General features: G+C 39.8%; 1 protein-coding gene across 7 annotated transcripts; it reads left to right on the top strand.

Moving 5' to 3' along the window:
• The first annotated feature begins 1,299 nt into the window (after positions 1-1,299).
• Positions 1,300-24,315, top strand: TMPO (thymopoietin). Of its 7 annotated transcripts, XM_086885858.1 has the most exons (11): positions 1,430-2,145; positions 9,730-9,856; positions 12,046-12,201; positions 14,169-14,269; positions 18,787-18,906; positions 19,016-19,111; positions 19,668-19,778; positions 20,588-20,677; positions 20,760-20,825; positions 20,986-21,077; positions 22,425-24,315. In XM_086885858.1, exons 1-11 carry the CDS (start codon positions 1,903-1,905, stop codon positions 22,714-22,716), a joined length of 1,494 nt encoding a protein of 497 aa, XP_086741984.1. In that variant the 5' UTR covers positions 1,430-1,902; the 3' UTR covers positions 22,717-24,315. The 7 variants fall into 7 exon arrangements, with proteins under 7 accessions (XP_086741986.1, XP_086741989.1, XP_086741990.1 ...); XM_086885859.1 differs by lacking the exon at positions 18,787-18,906; XM_086885860.1 differs by lacking the exons at positions 20,588-20,677; positions 20,760-20,825 and having other exon boundaries at positions 1,300-2,145.
• Positions 24,316-24,841: the final 526 nt, after the last annotated feature.

The following is a 24,841-nucleotide window of genomic DNA, read 5'->3' as shown; positions in this document are numbered from 1 at the left end:
GACACAGTTCCCCCTTATGCTGCTTTAAAATATTTTAGGCTTGGTATGTGCTGAAGTTATTGCTTTTTACATTAGTATGATAGCTGAAGAATCTCTCTGAAGTATGCTATGCGACTTGTTCCATATCTGAAAAAGAAGCAAATTCAAGTGAAAAATACTATCTATGCTTTAAATTAATACTATCAAATTTGAAGAGGAATTAAGCATTTCCAAAATACCTGTTACATAAAAACCATTTACCTAGTAAATTTTTGGGTAAGATATGCTGAAAAATAGAACTATCTAATTTGTTCTATTCAAACTTAAAAGTAAGTGACAGTAGTCAATCCATGTTGATACACTACTTTTTACTGTGTACGTGTGTGGTATTAATGGAGGAAGATGTTTCTACCCACTGTTCAGCCTCATTGCCAAACAAACTGAACAGGTTAAGTATGTACACCAAGAACCAAGCACTTTCAGATCTAAATAATAATGAACTTCAGATGACAGCCACCTCACAGAACTACTGGTACAGCGAGGTAAATTAAATGCCTAAAGCTAAGCTTCTCCCTAGCCTTAATTACTTTGTTACACCACACCAATTCATCAGTGGGAAGCGTCAGGCTTCCTGTTGGGTGGGCCTTTGATCTGTCCCGAAATTACCTATCACAAAAAATCACCCTCACTGCCTTCATCTAGCTGTCACTAAGGCTATAGCAAGGTAAATAGGAACAGCATGCACCAGGACCGCTCCATGATGGAGCGCACAACTTTCCCCTTTCCCAACTTCTGGAACACAAAGGGGAGTGGGTGCAAACACCAACAATCCTGTTTCAGACCCATGACTGATGGGAAAATTAAAATAGCCGCATTTAAACTCTTTTCTCCACTACTGCAAGACAGTTCTCAGAAGCCTAGGACATATAGTCAAATCTAAACACTAAACCCTTTCCACCATAAAACAGAAGCAGTGGCGTTCCCAGCAAGCAGCGTGCAAACACAGAAGGATTTAACCCGCCTGTTTAAAGACTGAAAGACTGCGGTCTTGAACTCGATCGAACCTCCCCAGCAGGGACACACTTGTGACATTTTGGAAGTCGACTTTACAAATAAATAAATAAAACGACTATGCGCCTTTCAAACTCTACGATCCTATAGACGCAAATTTGGGGTTTTTTTGCGCTTCAGTCACAGCAACGGCGGCAGTCAGGCTAATAGATTAGCTACCGATTTCCCGGCTGGATTTATTCTCGAGCCCGACAGGCACAGGCTCGGGCGGTTATCCCGGGAGAGAGAATCGCCGTGCCCGCCCGGTGCAGAGCGCGGGACGGACGGCCGCCCGCGGCGCGCTCCGCCAGGGCCGCGGGTGCCTGCGGGGCAGGGGCGCGGGCAGGTGCCACGGCAGGACACCGGGATCACGGCAGGTAACTGGAATCGCGTTAACAGCCTCCCCCGCTGCTCGCGACAGGGAGGGGCGCTCCCGGCGGCGGGGACGCACCTGCCGCCCAGAAAGGGGCCCGGCGGGGTCCCGGCGTCACGGGGACCCGCGGGGCGCGGGCAGCGCCCTCACCCTCTCCGGCGCCCGCGAGCGCCGCCCCGCGCGCCTCTCCCGCCCGAGCCGAATTTAAACTGCGTTACTGTCCCTCGCGCAAAGCACCAACGCCGCTGCTCCCGCGCGCCCCGCCCCTTTTCCGCCCGCCAGCCAATAGCGGAGCCGCTTCGTTGCCCTCCCCGCCAATCAGGGCGCGGTTTATTGCCGGCTGGGAAGAAGCGCTCGGTGCGCGCGGCCGCCCCTCTGGAGCTGGTCCCTGGCGCGGAGCAGGCGAGTCCTCCTCCTTCTCCTCCCGCTCCCCCGCCCCTTCTCCCCGCGCTTTGTTGGTGCCTCTCCCGGGAGAGCGGCGGCGGCTGCGGCCGGCGGCGATGCCCGAGTTCCTGGCGGATCCGTCGGTGCTGACCAAGGAGAAGCTGAAGAGCGAGCTGATCGCTAACAATGTGAGCCTCCCGGGCGGCGAGCAGCGCAAGGACGTGTACGTGCAGCTCTACCTGCAGCACCTCACCGCCCGCAACCCGCCCGCCCTCGCGCAGCCCGACTTTTCCAGCGACGAGGAGCGGGAGCCCACACCTCTCGGAGCCCGCAGCCGCGGCGCTGCCACCGCCGGGCGGGTGAGTACCGCTGCCTCCCGCCCGCGCCGCCTCGGCTTCCCGGCAGCCTCGGGCCCGCTTTCCCGCCCGAACGGGGCCGGCCGCCTCCTCCCGCCGGCCGCGGCTCGGGGAGCGGCACGGCGCGCCGGGGTCCCCGCAGGGGTCGGGAGTGTCTCCAGCTCAGCTGAGGGTGGGATCGTGCCCGGCCGGGACGGTCCCGCCGCCTGGGCGAGAGGGGCAGCGGCGCTGGCGGGCGGTCGCCCCGCTTCGGGGACGAGCTGGGACGGCGGGTCTGTGCCGGGGGCCGCCGGCCGCTCCTCTAGGATGCGTCCCGCCTAAGCGCCTTTTGGAGCGGCTGGCTCGGGGGGTAGGGGCAGCGCGACCGCGCGTGGAGTGTGCGACAGCCCCCCCAGTGTAAATTAGGAAACCTTTACTACAGCTTGGCGAGCGGTCTCCTAAGTAGACTATTTCGGTGCTGGAGGAACGAAGCAAGAGAACTGGACGAGGTTGCAACTTGCTCAGGAAAGGACTCCCCTCTGCTGTCTCGGTTGTACGGCAGTGTAAATGCCGTACTCGGTGTAAATGCCTCTAAATGAAAGGATGAAGCTGTGAGGGAACAGCTGGTTTGTTTCACTTAATGAAGTGGACTGTTTAGTGTAAAGAGGGTCTGCATAATGTAGATGTCTTGCTCGTACCTCTAAGATGTGTTTTATAGCAAAGCGCCTCTGGTGCCTGTTCAATTCGTCCACTGCACTTGTTTTCTTAGACTTTACACATGTAAGGGAAGAGGGGCAGCTGGTGCCATTTGGAATTTTTCTCTTTGGGAAAAATGTGATTTCCTTCTTAATTTTTCATAAGTGGACTATAAATTTGCATATACTGAGGAAGCAATCTTGTAATTGATAATTGTAACATGTCTGGTTTCAAGAAAAGACTTGGATAATGATTATCTGCTTCTGGAGTCCTAATGTGTGTGATAGTATAACTATTTAATTGTGTCTTAGATACTATGTTTCAAAGGTCATTAGTTAAGGGAGTGCTGATAAACTTGAGTCTTTTGAAGGTCTTTCACACTTTAACCATCAAAAGCCCAAGAGAACAGTTCTTGAATTAAAAAATTGAAACTGCAACTTCAAGAGGAACGGATCTCTAAAACCAAGTTATTTACCTTAACATCTCTCCATTTCAGACACTTAACTGGCGTTTACTAAATGCAGTTAAAATTAAACAGACGTTTCTCTGACTTAGAGTGGTCTGCATATATAAGGTGCTTTTGAGTAAAACGGGATGTGCTTGAATCTGACTTGTTTCATGCTTGTCAGAGAAGGAACATCTCAGAACTGTAGTTGCTATCCCAGACCTGAGTTTTCCACGAAGTTTAAACAATTGCGGGTGACTTTTTTGATGTTTACAGAATGGGTGGTACTCCTACACAATATCTGGAAGGCTCTGTGCTATTTGTGCTTATCTTGTGTGTTAGTATCAGAACACTGTATCATCAGAAGTTCCGGAACTTCAGCGAATACTCCAGTGAGTGTTGCTCAGATTTGGGTCAGTTGTGCCCTGTGTTATGTCACTTTCCCCTCGTTTCTCACTCCGCCTCCCCCCCTGCCCCGCGCCACAAACAACCAACGTTAAGCCAAAACTCTCAGAAAAATCCCAAACAATACCTGCTAAGCAAAACAAACTTGCATGATGTGTGCTTGTTGCTTTCTTTGAGCCACTTGAGTAGTTCTGAAACTGCTTGTATCCTGAGTAGCGTGTCCCTGTTAGTGTCTCTTGGCATAATGGTGCTTCTTGTAATCAGTTCTCCTTCAAAAAGATTAGCCCATGTGTCTCCAGAGCGATTTGCCCCCAGAACAGCTGGAAAGTAGAGCAAGAGCGAGGGAAGTCTGACATCCCATGGACTGGGATTCTGGTGAAAAACCAAAGCAAAATATCTTGATAAGATTAAGAGAGGACGGGAGGGAAAGCACTCAGGCGTCTGAAAGAAGATAGAAATAAGGGGCAAGGGGGGAAGCTGGAACTGCAAGGATTTACGGATAGGAGGAATGAAATAAAGGAACGGGCTTTCCCTCCCTCCGCCCTGGCCCGCTCGCCCTTCCCTTTCTTACGAGCAGATAGTTGGAAGCGTGTGGCTGAGTTGCAGTCCTGGCGTGTGCGGAGGAGCCGGAGGGCGGGGTCGCGGCGGTGCGGGCGGGGCCGGGCGCCAGGGGGCGCGCCGGGGCCGGGCCTCGCTGCGCGGGGTGCTCCCCGCGAGCGGCTCCTCCTGCGGCAGCCGCGGGCTCCTGAACGGGACAGGCAGCGCTTTTCTCAAAATGGGGGTGAGTAACAAGGGCACAGGAATAATCTGGACATCCATGCTGCAGTCACTGAAAGCTACGCCAGGTCTCTTCATACTGGCATCAGAGTTTTGACATGGCTGTCGTCATTAGTGATTTTGAACTGTTTACATTGTCATTTTAGCGTGTTTTTTTCTAAGTTCAGAGCATTTGATAATGCATTTTGATGCTTATTTTCTATTGATAAAAGCTGTGCACAGACAAAATCCCATAGTTTGAATTCTGTTGCAAGTTACGTGTTTTGAATCCATTACTCTTCTGGCTTAGATCTGTCCAGCCCAAGAATAAATAGCTCACTTTGGCTATATATTCCTACCAGAAGAGGAAAAGCTTTTAAAATCATGCCTGTTTGTTCCTCAGTCTGATAGTACTGTGTGGAGGAGCCAGCTTCTCCAGATCGACTAAGGTTTTTGAGCAGCTTTTTTTTTTTTTCTCTAAGCTTGTTTAGCATAGTAGTCTGTGAGGACTGTGACTAGGTATGCAAGACACTGTTTTGCTGCAGGGTGAACCATCTGCATCTGAATGCCCCTTGTCCTGGTTAGTTATGGGCTGGATATCAGCACAAATAGCTCACAGGAAAAGTAACTATAAAATTAGATTTTTGCCTTTCTAGGACTATTACTTTAAAACATGTACCAAAAATATTGTCTTGACGCTGTTAAACAAGAACTGTTCAGAGCTTCGAATGTGTAGGTTATTATGATTGAGCTTATTGTGTATTTCATGTCCTGGAAGAATCATTTCTAAAACATATTGAGTAATATTTTTGACCTTTAAAGTGATGATATGAAAAAGATCAGTCAACTTTCCCTGTTAATGAAGGTATGATGAGACCATCTGGACCTGAAGGGCCTGTTTGAAAGGTCATACAAGAGACCTATCAGGTAAAGATGTTTGGTTTGATGGGGGGTGGAGGAAGAGTTGTTAGTTTGGGTTGTTGGAGCTTTTTGTTCTAATCAAGTAGCCAAGTAAATAAAGAGCCAGCTTCAGCTCTTCATAGTCGGAATGCTGTGGTTGTGGTATCTGTAGCTGAGGTAAGAACAACAGCTTCAAGCCCTTATTGGCAAAGAGAAGGTAATAGTAAAACTGGTAGTTTTTGAAGATTAGGTGTGTGGAAAGTGTACTGGATAGGTGAGACAGCAGCTGTGTATGCCCAGTGAAGGCAGAGAATCTATTCCATGTTTCCCGTGTGGCTGTACCTGACGTGCTGCATGGATGTCACCCAGAATACAGTTTCAATCCTTTGTGGACTTATAAAAGGTGCTCATCTGCTGGCTGAGAGAAAGCTGTGGGCAGGGATGAGGAGACCAAAGTAATTCCCACCTACAGTGAGAAGTCCTGCTATGCTGCTCTGCACCTTCAGACTTTGAACGGGTGCATTTCCTTCACCGAGTAACATGGAAATTAGGGTCTGGGAGGAGAAGGGGGTGGACGGGTTGAATGGTCCATAATCTTATAATTTATGACTGTTACTGTACATAGATTTGGAAATTCTAAGTCTGGCACTTACTAATTATGGTTAGAAGGTAGTGAATACTTTAAGTTGTGTGTATCAGTATCTTTGAATTGCTGCTGCATAATTTCCATTGTTTATTTTGTCCTGTAGCTTTTGGTAAATACTGTCTCCAGGCCTTTAAGGTTAAAAAGTTCAGTAGGACTTGATTTTTCAAAAAGGAAATTCTACTGCAGGAAATGATTGTCTATGGTAGAATGAAAAGTACAAGCGGAATAAAGACCTATCTATTTCACTGTATAAATCTGTTATTCTGTTGGTGTGATTTGGGCTCACTTTACCCTATTTTAACCTTTTTCAGAGAAATTGCAAATAAACCCTGACCCTTTTTGCATCTAGTGATGAAGCTGTACCTGTTTGGGATTAAAATCATTGTGTATCCTGATGTAGATGCCATTTAACTTGGGATTTGAAAATAGATTTCTGGTGATGTCCCATAGTTGTCAAAGAAGCTGTTGAATAATAAAAACACGTTTCTTATGCTTGTCTCCGGGACAGTGCTAGGACTAGTACAGGTGCTTGTGAAGGTTGCTTGATTAAGCTGGTCTTTAGCTGTTAATTTCTATTCAGCAGAAATGCCAGAGGTAAGGGGTGGGTAGCTTCTTTAGTCTGAATTCTGGTTGCTTGCATATTCTGCTCTTCTTGCCAGCAAAAGAATGTGAAAGCTTTGTGCTGTCAAGAGGTGATACTTGGAGAAGATGAACTTCTATGATGTTGTTTTTCTGTGGCCCAGTACTGACAATGCTGTGTGGCAGCCCCATGCTTATAATTCACTATAATACTTGTTTGAAGAGATAGTTCCTAGGCAGTTGTAAACTGAGCCTGACAGATGCCACTACCAAATTGCTATCTCTGACGTGAACAAATCTCTATCAAGTGAAGTATGCAGATAGTCTTCTATCTTCTGTTTTCTAGAAAATAGCAATGACTTGAAATATTTCTTTTATGCTGCAAGCTCTGGATGGCATTAGAATATCTTCAGATAAGGATTTATTGATTTGGGTATATTGTTGCAAAAATATTTACATAGATTTGGGTGTATTATTGAAAAAATATTTACATTATGGGGAAGGTGGTCGGCTGCACCACCTTACTTTGGCAAATCCTGGATATTGCCACAATTTCATTTTAAGCACTTTATCTCCGCACCACAGTAAGACAGATTTTACTAGTGGTCATAGAAAGTAAATGCAGGCATGGGTTTTTTGGGTTTTTGTTTTTAATTTACAGTGTTAAGCTTCTAAGGTAGCTCTTTTGATCAGTCTTGTGGTGTAGTGCAGTGGATAAATAGTTGTGATGCACAGGAAGTGTAGCGGTGCATTATACTGTAATAGTAGTGGTAATTAAAGCTAGTGTTGTTGCTGAAGTTAATGCTGCCATACCACAGCTGAGCTGTGAGAAATTCTTCAGTCCTGCCTCATGCTTCTAAGGATCATCTTGTGGTCCAGAGAATGGTTAAATGGCAGCTTTCTACTTGTACAAGGGAAGTCATTTGCTCCTGCTCTAAGGAGAATAGGTGTTCAAAAGTAAAAGCTGTGACCTTGCAGAACACAAAATGAACACATCTGGCCCAATTATTGAAGAGCACAGATTACTTTCAACTTTCTTCGTCCCCTCCCTACTCTTTTTCTTTGCTGTAACTGGCTATTTTGATGATGTCTGTTTGTGACAGTAGTGCAGGAAAAAGTAAAGTGGTATTTTGGAAGGAAAAAAGCCACAAAGAAACCATGAGATATGTGAATTTTCTTCTGTTAGAGTACCCTGGTACTCGTTAGTTGCAGTTAGATTTCTGATGGCTAAGATTTCTGTAAAGCATCCAGAATGCTGAATAGGTTTTCTGGTGCATATTGTTGTAGTATCTTCTGTGGTTTCTAAGTGAACAAGGTAGAGATACATTACAACAGGTTTCCAGTTTCTCTAAAGTGTCTTTGAATGTCAATTTCCTGTACCATGGTAGTTTTCTTCTGAAATATAGAATATCATCTTGGTTAATCTGCTTGGTGACGTGGGAAAACACCAGATTTGTCATTAGTCTAAACAGGTCTCAACAAGAAAATTCAGCATTTTTTTCAGGACTTTTTTCTGTTTGGACAGTTCAGTAATGTAGAAAAAGTGCATTGAATATGAAATTTAAGTTAATGCGATATTTAAGTTGGCATAACGTTATGACCGACATGTTCAAGAGTAAACAAAAGTCTCGTGTAGCTGCAGGTTGATTGTTCCTTGTGTACTTTGTAAGGAGGCTCAATTGCTTCAAAAGCTAATTAGGAGTGGAATGACTGATAAAGTGAGTTGTAAATCTGTCTTTAGTCAAATCTGCCACTTTAATGCCCCTATACTTTCTTCAGACTGTTTGGAGTCTATGTCTTAGAGTAAAGAAACGCCATGATCTCTTGGAGATTATGTTGCTTTTCAGCTGCTGATATTACGTTCATTGTACTGCAGTATCCAGGAGTCAGAGGAAAATTTGGAGTCAGATATATTTGGGAAACCCTCATACAGCCCCTGCTTAGCTTTACAATACCAAGATACTTGAGGCAAGACCAAGTTTGCATGCAAAGAAATATTGAACTGGCATTAACAGATAGATACTCGTGGCTCATGTAAATCATCTTAAAGTGTTTTTTTGCTATCTTATAAAATGCAACAAGAAAAAGACCTGTTATTTTGAGTGTTTATAGCATATTTGTATTGGGAATTTTAGTCTTTTGTTAGTACTAAAAAAAATCACATTGGGCCTCTGGACAACTGAGTTGAGAAAAATGCTAAATGCAGAAATTGTTTCTGTTTATATAATACAACTTTGAGATACAAATATGACTTATTTCAAAGCAGTATCAAGGTCTTTCTTAGTAAAGAACATGCAAATCCTCTGCTTTTTCTGTTTTACCTCTTCACTTTCACAATGCCTGTTGTAGTAATTAAATATTACGATCAAATATTTATTAAATATTATGATCACTCTGTTTGGATCAAGCAGAGACTGCTAGTTTAGGAGTAGCATCTCAGCAGATTATTGTGATAGCCATCTGTATGTAGTGATGGTGCGTTGCCAAGTGTTCGAGTAGTGTTGCCAGAGTTGGGTTTAGAATTTGTTGGAACTACAAGTAGCAGAGATGTAAGCAGAAAAGCAGGATTTTGAAAATTTGTGTCTATTTCTGATTTTTGCCTTTCCTGCACTCTACCTTGTAACATCAAGTAATCTCACAGAGAGTGACAGGACAAGTTGGAATAGGGGTTTTGGAAACTTGGTTGAAAGCATGTAGATACTAAAGAACTTCCTCCATGTCATTAGAGGAAGAAATGTTGACCTACCAGGTAGAAAAATAGTGCAGGGACATGCCAATATAACATAAATATTTGTAGTTTTCTGTAGTGATGGTGAAACAGCTAGAAGCTTACTTCTCCAATCACAGGAAAGCAATCCCCTCCCACTGTATACTCGAACTTCAAATTAGAACACAAGACCAGAATAATGAGTGATTTATTTTTTTTTTTTTTAACTGTAGAGGAGACTTGTAATGGGTATTTCCTTCCTAAGTTGAAAATTTGTGCATGTTTTCGTAGTAGGTATAGATGTTTGTACTGTTTCACATAAGCTTTAATAGTAATCATGAGGGAGAATTGGATGAATTTCTTCTGGGTTTATATGTTTATTACTCATATGTCTTCCTGTTCCTTTAAAAGAAAAAGATGTGCTCAGGATTAACTGAAAACATCCTGTCTCTCATTTCTCCCTCCTGCTCTCAGAAAGCTACCAAGAAAACTGACAAACCCAGACCAGAGGAGAAGGATGACCTAGATGTAACAGAGATGAGTAATGAAGACCTCCAAGAACAACTTATGAAGTATGGAGTAAATCCTGGCCCGATTGTAGGTAGGTCAATTGAACTAGTAGATACTAATCTTGTAACTCAGTAAAACTGAGTTTTATTTCTCATAAAACCTCACTTGTGAAGTTTCCCTGATATAGTTACTTTTTAGTACCAGTACTGTTGCAATCCTACTTTTCACCTAGGATATTGTCATTGAACTGTTTACATTAAGAAGACTTGAAGCATTGTAGGTGGGCAAGTCTGCAGTTTGCTTCTTGTGTTCTAGGCCAGCAGGAGATATTCCAACTTGTGCTCTGAAGCTGTGTAACTGTTAGTTAAAGTTCAGTACTGTTAGGTCTGTTAGTTAGGTCTTCAGATACAGAGGTTTAAATCTGGGCTCGCTTAAATAGGAAAGACATCTTACATAATAACCTAATAGCATTGAGAGCAGAATGAGAACAGGGAACTTCCCTTTCCCTAGAGCATTTCCTAATCACTGCATTGTGCAGTAATGTTTTCCTTTGCCAATGTTTTTTTCTAGCCTAGCATTCTGTCCTGTGTGCTGGCCTGTGGAGTAGTCCTGACCCCAGCCTAATCTCCTGCCTTGGGCACTCAGATATCTGTGATGTGGGATCAAAGCACCTTGCCTTTCAGATTGTGCACTATCCTAATGGCAAGGGAATTTGATTTTGCAACTCTTCAAAAAAGATTGTTGTCTGTAGTGTGCAGAGCCTTCTGTGGAATGTTCTTGAAATCCTAGGTGGATGGAAGTGTCAGTGACTAAGCCTGCAGTCCTGTGTATATTCAAAGCCTTATCTGTAATATTTTCAGTTAGCCGATTCTGCATGCCTTGCCATTCATCCTGTACCTCTTGGATAGTACTCAGGTATGGAAAACTCAAGAACCTATGTTGTCCACTGGAAAGGCATTTACATTTGGTCCAATTTATTGCCTTTAATTCTTACAGGGTATGGACTTTTTCTTTAGAGGCTGCCATTTCTTTTAAGTGGTGGTTTCCTCTTATCAGAAAACTTCAAAAGCTAGGATCTTTTTTTTTCTGCAGCTAACAGCTAAAGAAGCAGTCACCTCTACAGATTTTTGCCAACGAAGTCCAGATGTGGAAGTATGTGCTAGATTTAAAATGTTTTAAGCAGCTGTCCTCTTAGATCAAGCAAGCCAACTTGATGGCTATGTGGTATCAAGCAGAAAGGTCTGTTGTTGCTGCTTGCTTGCACCACCTCTCATGCTTAATGGGCTGAATTTGCCAACATGGCAAAGGCAGGGGCAGTAATTCCAGGGTAAGGGAGTTAGGAGAATAATAGTGCAGTCTGCATGGAAACTGTTGCCCTTGTGTTGCCTTTATCTCCAGTTTCATTTCCAGGCTGGGAAAATTTTAGTAAGGAGGTAATATAAAAGGGGATCTTTATTTGAAGGCCTCCAGGAGCAGTTGTGAAAAGGTGTCCACAAAAGCTCACCCCCACCCACAGGGGTGAGTACAATAGGTTTTAGGAAATTAGCATCATTGATTAAAAAGTACTGATTAGGAGGACAAGTGGTGATGCAATTCTCCCTGCCAGGTCAAGTCCCTGCTCTGGAGACCCCACTTCAGCACTAGTTGTAATTCAGCCAGGAGAATTCATCTTGATGAGTTGTTCTCAGCCTTGGTTCCCAGGAAGAACCAAGATAGTACAAATTGTACCTCCTGTGGCTTGGAGCTCTGGGATTTGTTTTGTCTTTCTGCTTAAGGAAAGGCCATGGAAAAGTACTGGGAAAGCAAATCACTAATACAATAGACTACAGAGCTACACATATATGTGTGAAGAATAGAGAGAACATATAAAAGAAAAAAAAAGCAATAAAATAAAATGGCATCACTTGTAATATCAAACTCACTAAATTTTTTTGGTGAGAGAATAGCAACTTGTATATTGCAGCATACAAAGCAAAATATCTAAGAAGCTGGTAAATTCCCTTTCCATAGATTTCCTTTCTATAACTTTCAGTGTATGAAGAAGTTTATCTAAGAATTCTCTTATACTGAAAAGTTAAAGCTTTAGAGCCAGTGTTGTGTGCCTTGGGGTGTGTGTGTATATATATAGAGAGAGACAGACTCTGGGTCATACAAACTGATTAAAAATAAACAACACATTATGTTCAGAAATTCCCAAAGAATATGTAACAGCCAAGTTCTATCAGTCAAGTCAGGAAAGATTAAAACTGTTTCTTTAGCATGTATCCTTCTTTGTTATAGCTACTACTAGGAAACTTTATGAGAAAAAACTTTTGAAACTGATGGAACAAGGTCCTGACCTGAAGGGACCCATACCTCTCCCAGCGATTTCAGCTACTGAGAACACCAAACAGAATGGAAACAATGATTCTGACCAGTACAGTGACAACGAAGAAGGTAAGACTTGAGTGGAACTTGCATGGGAATGATCCAAATTATACATGAATGATATTTGCAGTAGAGATAACCTAAAGAGGGTATGATCTTGTGTTGGCATCGGTGCTTGGCACCACTGGACAGTGGTCTCAAACTGACTGATGCCATCAGTTTATTATCCTGTAGTAAAAACTCTCTGCCTTCTCTGTGTGCACCCTCACAAGCAGCTCCATGCAGCACTGACTCCTCTGCTTCCCTCTTCCAGACCAGCTAACTCCTTCCTGTCCTTTACTTGGCTGCCTGACCCTTCCTCTTCTCACAGCAATGCCAGCAAAAGTCTCTTCTCTCCCTCCCTGTGCTCTCTGCTCCTAACTCTTTATATCTTTCTTTTTCACATGCATAACACCTACATTCCCTTTTCCTCTTTTGTGATTGGTCACATCAGCATTCCACGCTTCTTCTCCTTTAGTTCTATTCACCTGTCTTATACAGCTGCACCCCATTAGGAATGAGGCTCAGCTGCAGCCCCATTCCTGATCGTTCACAATCTATTCTCCTACAATCTTGCTGTTGGGTGAGGCTGTAATATACTGTTGCAGGCCATGTCAGTCATGTGCTTGATCTTGCAGTACCAGCACAGTGATCCAGGTGCCTGTTCTGGGAAAGGAAACCTTTTGCTACTGAACTATATTTAATCCATTATCCCCAGACTGGAGCCTGTAAATCCAGTAGACAGAATCGCATATTGGGTGTTTCAATGTTCTTCGCACATCATACTTAAGTATCAGTCCAATTTTGTCTTATGGTGCTCACAATAGTTATTTACCATGGGATATTGAATGAATGTTTGTTTCTTAAACTTTTGTTTTCTGTTTACTATCTAACACTTATGATTCAACCCCTCTTATGCGCTGTTCCTTATGGACTTAGTTTGGGATAGGTTGATTGGTTGATCCTGGGTGTGTTTTTTGTGGTTTTAACATCAAGTTTGTATCAAGAAAGTGTAGTGGTGGGGGAAGTGGAACTGAAAACATACCATTGTGCAATTTACAAGAAACAAAAACAGCATAGGTTTTAAAGAATTACTTGAATGGATTGTTAGAAGATGCTTATTTAGCGTGGTGTGGTTTTGGGAGTGGGTTTTCTTACTGTTTTTGCAGGAATTTTCATGAACATAGGACAGAAAGGGTTGAAATGCACCTAGTAATTGCATATTTAGGCTTGTTTTTCAACTTTTATCTCTTGCATTTTTCAGGGGAAAGGATGTTAAAGATTGATTTTATTAATGTTTGTGACAGCCAAGAGCCAAGTCACAACTGACAGCTGACTTCTTATGATTTCATATGCTTCATATAATTACTGAACTGTTCACACCCTGGGGAAAAATCTCAAACCCAAATATTCCCCTTCTCCCCTACCAAACACAAGTTTCTTTTTATAAATAGGTCTTAAATGTGTCAGTGTAATGCTATTAGAATTTTAGAAAAGCAGTGGAAATAATGCATCTTCTTATTGGTGAGATGAGTGCTAACCACTCTCCCTTTCTACTGTGTCAAAAGTGGGGTTTTATATAAAAGGACACAAATTAGAGGAAACTAAGTAGCAACTTCAAACAACATTGACAAGCTTCAGTACCTTTACTGCAATAAATAGCAGAATGGTACTTCAGTTAAAAGAATTGCAATTTGATACCAATTTCTAAGTGGAACTGCTGGATTGGTCAAGGCTTATCCGAAATGTAGGAGTTTTAGCACAAAATGTAAACACGTGGGTCAGTGCTTCAAAATAATTTCAAGATTATTCTTCAAAAACCTTTGCTCTTATACATCAATAGAGAAATATACCTGTTTCACAGCTTTTTATGGAAATGGCATCTCATAAGAGTTATGTTGTCTCTTGAAATGAATTTTTATTAAAATACATTTGATTTCAACTAATACAACAGCCAGTAGTATTATAGAAACCAGTCTTATTAAAACTGTTTGCAGATCCGAAGACTGAGCTGAGGCTTGAGAAGAGAGAACCTCTGAAAGCCAGGACGAAGACAACAGTAGCACTCAAACAAAAAAGAGTTGTTGAACACAACCAGGTATGTTTATCATAGTGGCATGGGGAACAACTACTAACTGCAGGTGATGTGCTCACTAAACACCTTGCTACTTATAACATCACATGACTAAGTGAGCTATGCTGTTTTTTAAAGTTCTTTTAGAAAGCCTGTTCTAATACAGCATGAAAAATCTTGTGAATTAACTATAGTGGCTGTTTTTAGCATGTCTGATAATGTTCAAAGTTATGATCTGCTGTTTGTCTGATTTGCCAGCTGCTGTAGCACCTCCTAGAGAAGAGCAGGCAACGTTAACATGTTTAGTTTTGGAAGTCTGACAGATTTTTAATTCATATGGGCTGATGGCTTTCTGTTGGATGCTTGTATCAACTCGATTCTATAAAAGTAGTGGTTTCTCAAAAAAAAGTTTGGAAAAAGGGATGTGTGGGATTTTTTGTTTTTTTTAAGAAGTGTTTTTAAATACATATATATGTGGTTAGCTAGCTATAGACATAGGTATGCATTTTAAATGCATCTGTTTAATGACTTATTTAAATATAATATGTATTTGGGTATATGCCTATATGTATAGGTGTGTGTATATGTGTACATGAATACATTTGCTCTCTATGTAATATTTTTTCTTCAACTACGTTTGTAGCAGCAGTATTAGAGTAGACATGAATTTTTTGAAAAACTTCTCCATATGAAGAAAAAGGATAAATAACTTAATAAATAAAAGATAAATAACTTAAATAAAGGATAAAGTGTAGATCTCTCTGCGTGTACCACCTGTCCTTTACTTATAAATATTAGTTCCGCTGTCTTAATGCAAGAGGGATTTTACAGAAGCACCTCTGATTTTCAAGCTGCTGAATATAGGGCTCGGTAGTTGATGGCTGATCTGTTATTCTGATGTGAAAGCATCATTAAATACCCTGTTCCTCAGCTTAGGATATTTAGAGTCTTTACAGTGCTCATCTGACCAGTAAGTAGTGGAATTATGCTACAGTAAAGGACTTGTAATGAAACACTCAGTGACTCAGAATCTAACTTGTTAATTGCTTGGTGTATTTTTGCAGATCACAGCGATTTTTCTCAGTACTTTGTTAAATGCCAGATGCTTGCTACATAGTGTGTGTATGTGTATGTATAAACATGCTTTAGCTACAGACAGCTCTTAAAGCAGATTAAATGCTGCTATGACTTTGAGTAGTACAACACAGTTATGGAGATCTATAACTAGTTTGCTTATTTTAAGTTGGATTCTTAGGGTACAAGCTGAACAGATTTTACTTCAAAAAACGAAATGCACACATAGCCCAATGCACCAAGTATTCTTTAATTTGTTTGGGGAACTTCTGCTTGTAATGGTCTTTATAATGAGCATGTTAAGAATTACTTTTTTTGAAATGGTTATTCTGCTAGAAATCCCTGCCAGCTTCAGTATAATAAAGATATTTAATTCTTCTGTCAACAAACAAAACTTACAGTCTTCAGGAACTCACAGAATAAGAGATTTAGTGAGGTATTTTTGTGGCATTTTAAGTGATTTGTTTACTCAATTTTTTGTCATCCAGTTTCACTATATTAGTATCAGGTCATTATTGTTTTGCCTTGCAGTCTTACATGTGCAGTACAGATGCAGTATTTTGCAACTTGCATATTTTAATTACCAGGAGTTAATCAAAGGAATAATCAAAAAATTACCTCATTTCAAAATCACCGAATTCTTCAGAAACTCTCTTCAGTTTGTTAAACCTTTCACCTTTGAACATCGGATTGTTTCTTGAGTTTTTTTGGGTTTTTTTAAATATAGCAAACAGACAAAACCATATAAAAAACCCAAAACAAACAGCCCCACCCACCCCCCAGGAAAATATTGCAGTTGCTTGAGGCCAAGAACAACTTCATGCTTTTGGCTAGCAAATGTGTGTAGTCATGTCTTTTTACTGAGAACAAAACCAGAACATGGAGAAGATTTTTTTCTTTCCTCCCTTTCTTCCTGTAGAATTGCATTGTAGGTTTTCAGCTAATGTGTCAAGGGACTATGCTCATTCTGCAGAACTATTTCAACTGTGGAATGTGTGGCATTGATTCAGAGTGTGTGGCTGAAGCATGGTGAGGCTGAGCTGATGGGCAGTGTGGTGTGAAGCAGACTTGCTAGTTACTTCTGGGTCCTGTGTAGCACTGGATTTAGACCAGATGTATAGCTGACCAGACTGTCATTTGACATGGCTGGATGTAGCTGCTCTCTTAAGAAGAGAAAGCAAATAGATCAACAGTTATTAGGCAGACTGCTGCAAAAGAAATTGGGTGGGGAGGTTGAGCAGGCATATGGGTCTTACCAGTCAGTTAGTGGTGGAGCGCTGGATGAATTTGAGCTCAGCTACTTGTGTTTAATTACCTCCTCATAGTGAAAAGTTGGCAGAAAACCCTAATTTAAATACCCCCTTCTAATCCAGTAGGTGAATCTAGAGTAGGAGTTCAAAACTCAACCTGACAGTAAATGGCATTGGACAGAAGGAGGCAGGCTAAACAATGTAAATGTTAAGGAACAGTATAGAACTAGTCTCTTCCCTGAAACTTTGTACAGTGACATTCTGCATGTGCTGTGTTCCCCTGCTCCTCCCTGTATTTTTTTTTGACTACCTGTATAGTAACCTGGTAAGTGGTAGCTGAGGTAAAGTCATAATCTATAGCTCCACTGCTCATGAGTTATTTGACAGTTAGAAGCACATGCTGAACACTGCTTGTGTACCACACTGTTGTGGTTTCTCTGGTTACCTACAGGGTGTTGGTGTACCTAACATGGGTGTTACATTTTGATAGAGTTAGAGGCCTGCTCCATTGACAGTGAGGGTAATTATAACTGTAGACAATATTTTTTATTTCTTCTTTTCTGTCTGTTGAATGTGTTCTACTGAAATCTGGATGGGTTTTATGCAGTAGATTCTGATTTTTCCTTGACTTTTCATGCAAGAAAAAAATTGAAACTTGCTGCTTAAAACATATGATTGGAGCATCCGAAGAAGAGAGGCAGTTATTAGTGAAATGCTTCTAACTTTTCATTAGAAGATAAGAAATTTGTAGTCAAATAGTCGGGGATGGGGAGCTCTTTGTTACTAGTATGAGTGAATTCACTCTCCTGCTTTCCTGAGTGGATTGTACCGGAGTAAAACCACTCTGAAATTAGTATTTTTTCTCTAAGCTTCTAAAGAACACCTCTTAAATAGAAAGTGTATGAGGTTGAGGTGGGGAACTGTGATTGTAGGTTGCAGGAAGGAAGAGAATGCAGTGTCTGGTAAATATTTAAGAAGGGGTTAGAAGATATTTCCTCTGTTAAATTTGTAAAGAACTTTGGAGAATTGGGCTGAAATCTACAATTCTAAAAAACCCACGAACTTGAATCTGTTTGGACCTGAGGTCTGTGCATTTGTTTTATAAAATACTTCAGTGACTTTGGAATGAAGTGAGGCACTTGTGCTCCCTCTGCTGGGCATTTAGTAGCTGTTATACAGAATTTATCATGGAACCATAAAGCTGATCAGCTTCTAGTTTCACTGTCCCCTCAAGTAATAAATACTTTTCAGCCTGTTCTCTTAACACATTGTTTTGGGGCTAATACTGTTCTAGTGAAGTATTGAACCTGTAATTGACAGTTGCAGTGTGTAACTTTATTTAGCAATGAGTGTAACTTCCAAAAACTTGATAATACATCACTGTATGAGGTGTTAACGTGCAAAGATAGAAGTATTTAAAAAGTAATAATTTTCATTTTTAAACTTAACCAAATATAAAAGAAAATCTTGTATATAATCTAGAATAAGCAGCTTCACATCTCCCTTTCCATCTTGGAATTAGTTTTGAGAGGGGTATTTGCTTCGAGCATGAAATTTGCAGTAAAGCATAGGGAACGATCTGCATTTGTTAATGGCTATAACAGTTGGGCGCTTCATGCAAATCAATTACTTTGATTTGTGAGAGATCTGTATCAGGCTTGATTGTTTAAACCTGTTATGTGATAATTGTTAGTTTCATCCCTGTATGTGGAAATTTCTAAGATCATTTAGTGTCTCTCCCTGACCCCTGTGGCTGAAGATTAGTTCCTGTTGAAACTTAGGTGGCTGTCCATAAACTGTGCCCAACTCTGCTTGAGAGAATCTATCAGTGTAGAGAACAAGGTGATGCTTTCTTCTTATGTTCATAGATTGGTGTGTGTGTAGGCAGGAAATGTAATGGGCCTGAAAGCGTCATGTCTGCTGTCCATGACTTGATGTAACTCCTTGTAGTGTTAGCTCATTCCAGGGCAGTGAGCAAATTAGCATGGGCATTATCTATTCAGTTCTGTATTTGAACAATGTGCTGAAATGTAAATATTATGGTAAATGCTACTAATCTAGCTAGCTATTCATTATTGAATGTAGTGGGATCCACAGTTCTTTGATTGTAGACATGTTGCTTTTGGAGTGTGCATGCTATTTTGGCTTTTGGTTGAGAGTATCCAATGTTTGGAGCTGGTTTTCATGTATATGATCATGTGTTTGATGCTTGAATAGACCTATTCTCAAGATGAAGTTTCTGAGACTGTCTGGACAAGTGGATCTTCAAAAAGTGGACCTCTGCAGGCATTTTCTAGGGAGTCTACAAGAGTGTCAAGAAGAACACCAAGAAAAAGGGTGATGAGAGGCTTTTATAATAGACAAGTTGTTTTTTTTTTCTCTCACTCTTAGGGTCCCAGTGGCTCTTTTATTCAATTGTTGTCTTTTGTTTGTTTTAAACAAACAGGTGGAAGCTACAGCACAGTTGCCTGTAGATGATGCTGTAATATCAGAGAGTACTCCCATAAATGAAACTATATTGGCTGCAAGCAACGAGACCCTAGTAAATATGCTTAGTAAATATGTTTAATCAATGGTGATATTCTTCTGTAACTTATCTTCACTGACAGAATCATTCTGTTCTGGACAAATAGAAAACTGTTTTAAGGAAAGTTAGACTATTCAGTAGTCTCTGAAAACATACTCAGTATCTGTTTTAGTATACCTAATACTGTTCACTTTGAGATGGGACTAGGTCAACACCTAGGTCACATCTGATGTCTTTTGTGGGGGGAGGGCTGTAAAAAAACCACTTTAAAAGCTTAGATACTTTCTTAATTTATTTAAGTACATGCAGAATATTTGCTTTTAAGTTTGGCTTTTCTTGTGAACTAAATAGCTTTTATGTTTCTAAATGGCTTAAAAGAAACCAGTTGGAATGATAAGCAGTGTGTTTCCTTTGCTGATCTTGGAGTATCTGTTACATAACCTTCTTGAGTTAACTTCTAACATGCATATATTCAATGCACATAAAGGTTTTGTTGTTTGGTTCTGCCACCTTGCCCCTTTTCATTTTGTATTTTGGCTGTTTCTGAGTGAACAATTTTGAATCTCGGCAGGTTGGCAATAGGGTGCCTGGAAATTTCAAGCATGCAGCTCCTACACTGTCAGTCAGTGAACTCTCAGACATGCCCAGAAGAACACCAAAGAAACCACTGATGACAGCTGAAGTAAATAAATTAAAACTTAGATTGCTCTTGCTTACTCTCTGTGAACAAAATTCCTGTGTGTATGTGCTTACTTCTTAGTACAGAGGGGGTGGAGGATGTCATTGCCCAGGTGACACCAGTCAAAAGAAACTAGTGTTGTCACATGACATAATAGAGAATATAAACTTATTTTTATCTTCCCCTTTCAGATTTGTGTGTGTGTGTGTGTGAAAATTTGATTTTTTCCTTTTCCTAAGATAAATATGTTTTGATATGTTATTTCTCCTTGGGCTGCTATTTTTCTGAATAAAATGTAGGTGTTTTTTTTTCTTTTAGATTCTTTGAATAGCTCAAAGTAGAGTAGACTTGGGTTATCTCACTTTGAGCTTGTAAATCAACCTATCATGAAAAAACACAATGTGCTTTAATTTAGGGAGTCAAGATGTAGAATGACTTTACACCAAATTACTGAATTCAAAAAGCATCTGTAGATTCCTTTCAGTTATCAAGAAAGAAAATAATTCTTTAACTGTTAACCTATTCAAGCTGCCAAAAATTATATCTCTTGGAGAACTGTCTAAAGCACCTGCAAGTATATATAATTTTATTAATATAATACTGTAATGTTGTGGAATTTTACATTGCAAGATGCTGTTTGTCTGTTCATGTAGCTGTAGATAAAGCTGCTATTAACATTTCATTTACAATATGACTGCCATGTAGACTTAGTTGTCAAATAGAAGGTTGGGTAAACGTGATGTTCTATTCCAAGCTGCTGATGGGGGTTTTTCAGTCAGTATTTTCATGTAATGTGGCATGGTTTTTTACAGCAAGAAGAGACAGATTGCCCACATCAGTGCTTTTTAAATCATATTGGTCACAACCAGTCCTGTGATATGCTCAACACAGCCATGATAGAGGTGATGGTTAAGTTTTTTTGATCATCTACATCATTGGCTGGCAGGTGTATAGGATTTATACAACTTATTCTTTATCCTAAAGGAAACTGAGGAGATCACTGAATGCTTTAAGACACCAAAAGTGACCGGATGGCTGCCAATAATTAAGGTTAAACAAACTTCTAAAACCCAAGAAGTAAACTTCTTGAATGTCACTGGGTGACTCATTCATTCTTACAAATTGCACATGGTTGTGGTCACTGAGATAGCTATACAGAGGCTTTTTGTTTTGCTGTCTGTTCGGCCTCTAACTCTTTTTTGTTTCCTAGGTGCTTGAGAGGACTACAGAAGAAAGAAGAATAGAAAGGGATATTCTTAAAGAAATGTTCCCTTATGAAGTATCAACACCTACAGGAATTAGGTATTTCTAAAGTTTATGGGGCTTCTTTTGTCAGTTCTTGTAAACCTATTTAAGCTGAGAAATATCTTTTGATTATATTGATAGAGTTCTGAGAAACAATTTTTGCACTCTGGCTCAATGACATTTGTGACAGCCACTTATTCTTCCATTCTATATATATAAATTTGTTACCAAAGCAGCCCCATCTTTATTTAAATTGGAAAAGGGAGAACAGGGTGGTACTATAGTAGGAATTATTACCAGAATTTCTGGATGGTGAAAGTTAAATGAAAAGAGCTTTTTTGTGGTAATGACTTGCAATATTTAAGTTTTTGGCTAGATGCAACTGCTTAGGCCTGTTTTTAAATTAGGGAAAGATCTTGTGGCATATATTTGAGTTGTCTTTTGCAAAGCCAGAAAGAACTTTCAGATACCTTATTTTTTCCTTTAAATGGCAATCGTGTTGATTAATCTTACCATGAATGAGGATGGCATCTAGGAAAGGCTATTACTTGTGGGTTTGGGGTTTGTTTTGTGGTTTTTTGGGGTTTTTTGTTTGGTTTTTTTTTGTTTGTTTTTGGGGAATTTTTTTGTGTCTTTAGATTTAAACAAAGATTGAAGCAACCCTCTGGTTAATTGGCCAGTTAAAAAAAAACACTCTGCTTAGAGCATATGAGAAAAAGTTTCCCCACGTTAAGATGTGAAATCATCTCTTGTGTTTCCAACATGTTAATTATAGCTTCAATTCAAACTGCAATTGCATAAAGTCTTAACCATAAGGAGAATATATAGTACTAGTTACTACTGCTGTGGGGCATCTGCTGACCACTCAAATTTGCTCTCCTGTTTTGAGGTCCAGTTAAATCCATACCACTTTTTAAAAAAAAAAAAAAAAAGTAAAAATTATACATGTATACTTCTTGTATATTAGAATTTGGCAGTGTACATGATTTTTTTTAATCCTTACTGCTCTGTCTTCTGGCTCGGTTTTGGCTTAGCCATCAGTAGATATTTTATTGGCCAGAAATAATCTTTTGTTTAGAAATCCCAGTGGGGCTGCAAAAATAATCGTTAAGAAAGCAAATAGAAGGAGACACTTTCTACAGTTTGATTGCAAGTTATGATCCTTTTTATGTGGATAGGATGAAGTGGCATTTGAGTTGTTTTTTTTAAAGACTGTTTGATTGAACACTGAATTACTAACTTTGTGTCTATCATTATCGGTCAAGCTTCAAAAATCATATTACAGGTACTGTATTCACCAGAAATAATTCTTAGTTCTTTAATTATACTAAAACTTCCCGATGTACTTTAGATTGCTCTTTTAAATATGCAGTATTTCAATTTTTTTTTCTTTTTAATTCACAGTGCTAGCTGCCGTAGGCCAATCAAAGGAGCTGCAAGCCGGCCTCTGGAGCACAGTGACTTCATACTGGAGGAAAGTTACTCTAAGTATGCACAAAAATATGGTACCTCGGCTGACACCAAGTCGGAGAAACCAGCAGTAAAAAAACAGCGCCCCGTCCCCCTGTGGATAAAAGTTTTTCTCTTTGTTGTTGTTTCAGTCTTCATGTTTTTGGTTTATCAGTCAATGGAAACTAATCAAGGAAATCCTTTTTCTAAATACATGAATATTGTCACTCAGGGCAGTGCCAAATGAATATCTTTCTGAAAGGCACACCCAATTTGATCTCCTGTTTTTTAATTGTAGAGAACTCTTCTGCCCTCTCATCGGCTCAAGGACTTCTTATAAATAATGTGATTGGAACCTGATAAATTGGATAAATGAAGAAAGATAATATTAAATGGACATCGGTAACTTTCTGGACATTGGACAAGTAGGAGATCACTGCCATAGGAGTAACATTTTTTTAAATCTTTGAACTTTTTTAGGCTTTATTTTTTTAATGTGGACATCCTTTAAATTCACTTTTGAGAAAATGTATATTTGTTTTTGCAAGAACTTGGAAGCTGAGAAGGGCAAAAATGTAGTAAAATGTGAAGCTGTGTCTTTAAAGCTTTTCATTTGTACAGAAAAGAAGTTGTACTTCTGCCTCTAGATTATAGTGGAGAAGGATTTTAATATGGGATAAAAGGAAATGCATTTCATTATGCATTTTTGCAGTAACAACATAACTGAATTTGATCTCTTAGGATGTAGAGAGAGTACAACAGCAACCTTTTCTGTAGATTACTGTAACTTTTTAGTAAATGTAACTGTAAACCTGTTTGCATTTCTGTAAAAGTCTTAGTATCATATTAGTAACTGTTTAAGTGTAACTTCATTTAAATGTATCCCTTCATTTTAGTGCTTACAGTGTTGTAGGAGTTGAATACAAATCTAATTGGCAAGAGATGTATTAGAGGAACTTATTTATTAGTAATATGTGTGGGAAACAAAAACTACATCATAACAATTTGTTACTAAAATACTTTTTTGGGTCAAGATTGTTATCTGAAGCAGTCTAAATTCCAACCTTAGCAGTGGTCTTTTTTCTTTCTTAAAAAAGCGAGGTCTTTCCAACACAGCTTTATGTGATTATCTTTAAATATTTGTGTAGAGAAGTATTCTCAAAGTATGAAAATTCCATATGAAGTTTTATTCTTGTATGAAGAGGGCATTGCTGCATTTTCCGCTACAGTTTCATCTTTTAAGGTGAGATTTACTACTTTCATGCCATTGACTATTTTTCTCAGTGGAAGCATGCTGAAACACTCTCTATTGTGTAACTTGGTTGAGCAGGCAGCTGACTTCATTACTACCAATGAAGAGTGATAAGCAAAAATTTTTTTAAAGTGAATGTATACATTTTTGGTGTGCTTAAATCTGCAGCATACAGATGTTCAGTCTTATTGCTTGGTACAAAATTGCAATAAATCATACTACTTATTCTTAAAGTGCTACTTATAAAAAGCTGAGAACATTAGTTAATAGTCAATATCTTTTTACTCTAGGTACAATTATTGTGTAGACTATAGCTATGGGGAAGCTTTACTTTGTGAACTTTGGGACAAACATGGTAATTTGTAGCAAAGCAATAGTTTTGGGGTTTTTTTCCTGTTTAATGTTTTTTTTCCTTCTAAACTGCTTTTTTGAGTAATCCAAATTGCTAAACCTGTGTCCATCCTATAGAGAATTGTAACATAAGACATTCACTTTTGGTGTCAAAAATGGAGAAAAATAAAAATGATTTTAATGTGTGTGGATTTTCCTTATCAAAATAAATGCATTGCTGAAAGGCAGCAAAAGCAAGACAAATGATGTATCAGTGGTGTCATTTTGTGCTGCTATGGTCTTCCATATTGAAAAAACATTTGAAATCTGATAATAAACTCAGGTCAGTTCATGTCACTTGGTGGGAGGAATATTCATAATATTTGCAGTATCAGAGTTTTGTGCCATAATCCTTTAGCCTATGTCAGGCCTTTAGTCTGGGGGAGAGGGGGAGAAAGTAGCTTTCATTTGTTTTTCAATGCTAAAGGAACTTCCTTTTCACTTTAAATTATTTCTCACACCACGTTTCTGCATGTTTGCATGTAAAATACATCTTTCTTCCCTAGTTACAAGAAATACTTTGTTTGCCTCTGCCAGAGGTACTGTTAATACCATCAAAGGGAAAAAAACCCAACAAACTACAATCAAAGCAAACTACAGACTGAATTTTGTTGCAATTAACTGTCATCATTCTTTCATTTTTGCACTGTTTTGGATAATGCTTTCAACTTCAGTGTTGCCTCACAGATGGTAAAGAGTTTCTAGAAAAGTCCTCAAAGTAACCCACCTC

This window comes from Cyanistes caeruleus, chromosome 4 (genome assembly GCF_971803275.1).
Source record: "Cyanistes caeruleus chromosome 4, bCyaCae1.hap1.1, whole genome shotgun sequence".
In the NCBI taxonomy this organism is placed as follows: domain Eukaryota; kingdom Metazoa; phylum Chordata; class Aves; order Passeriformes; family Paridae; genus Cyanistes; species Cyanistes caeruleus.
The sequence above is the reverse complement of the archived record's forward strand: the minus strand, read 5'-3'. Positions and strand labels throughout refer to the sequence as shown.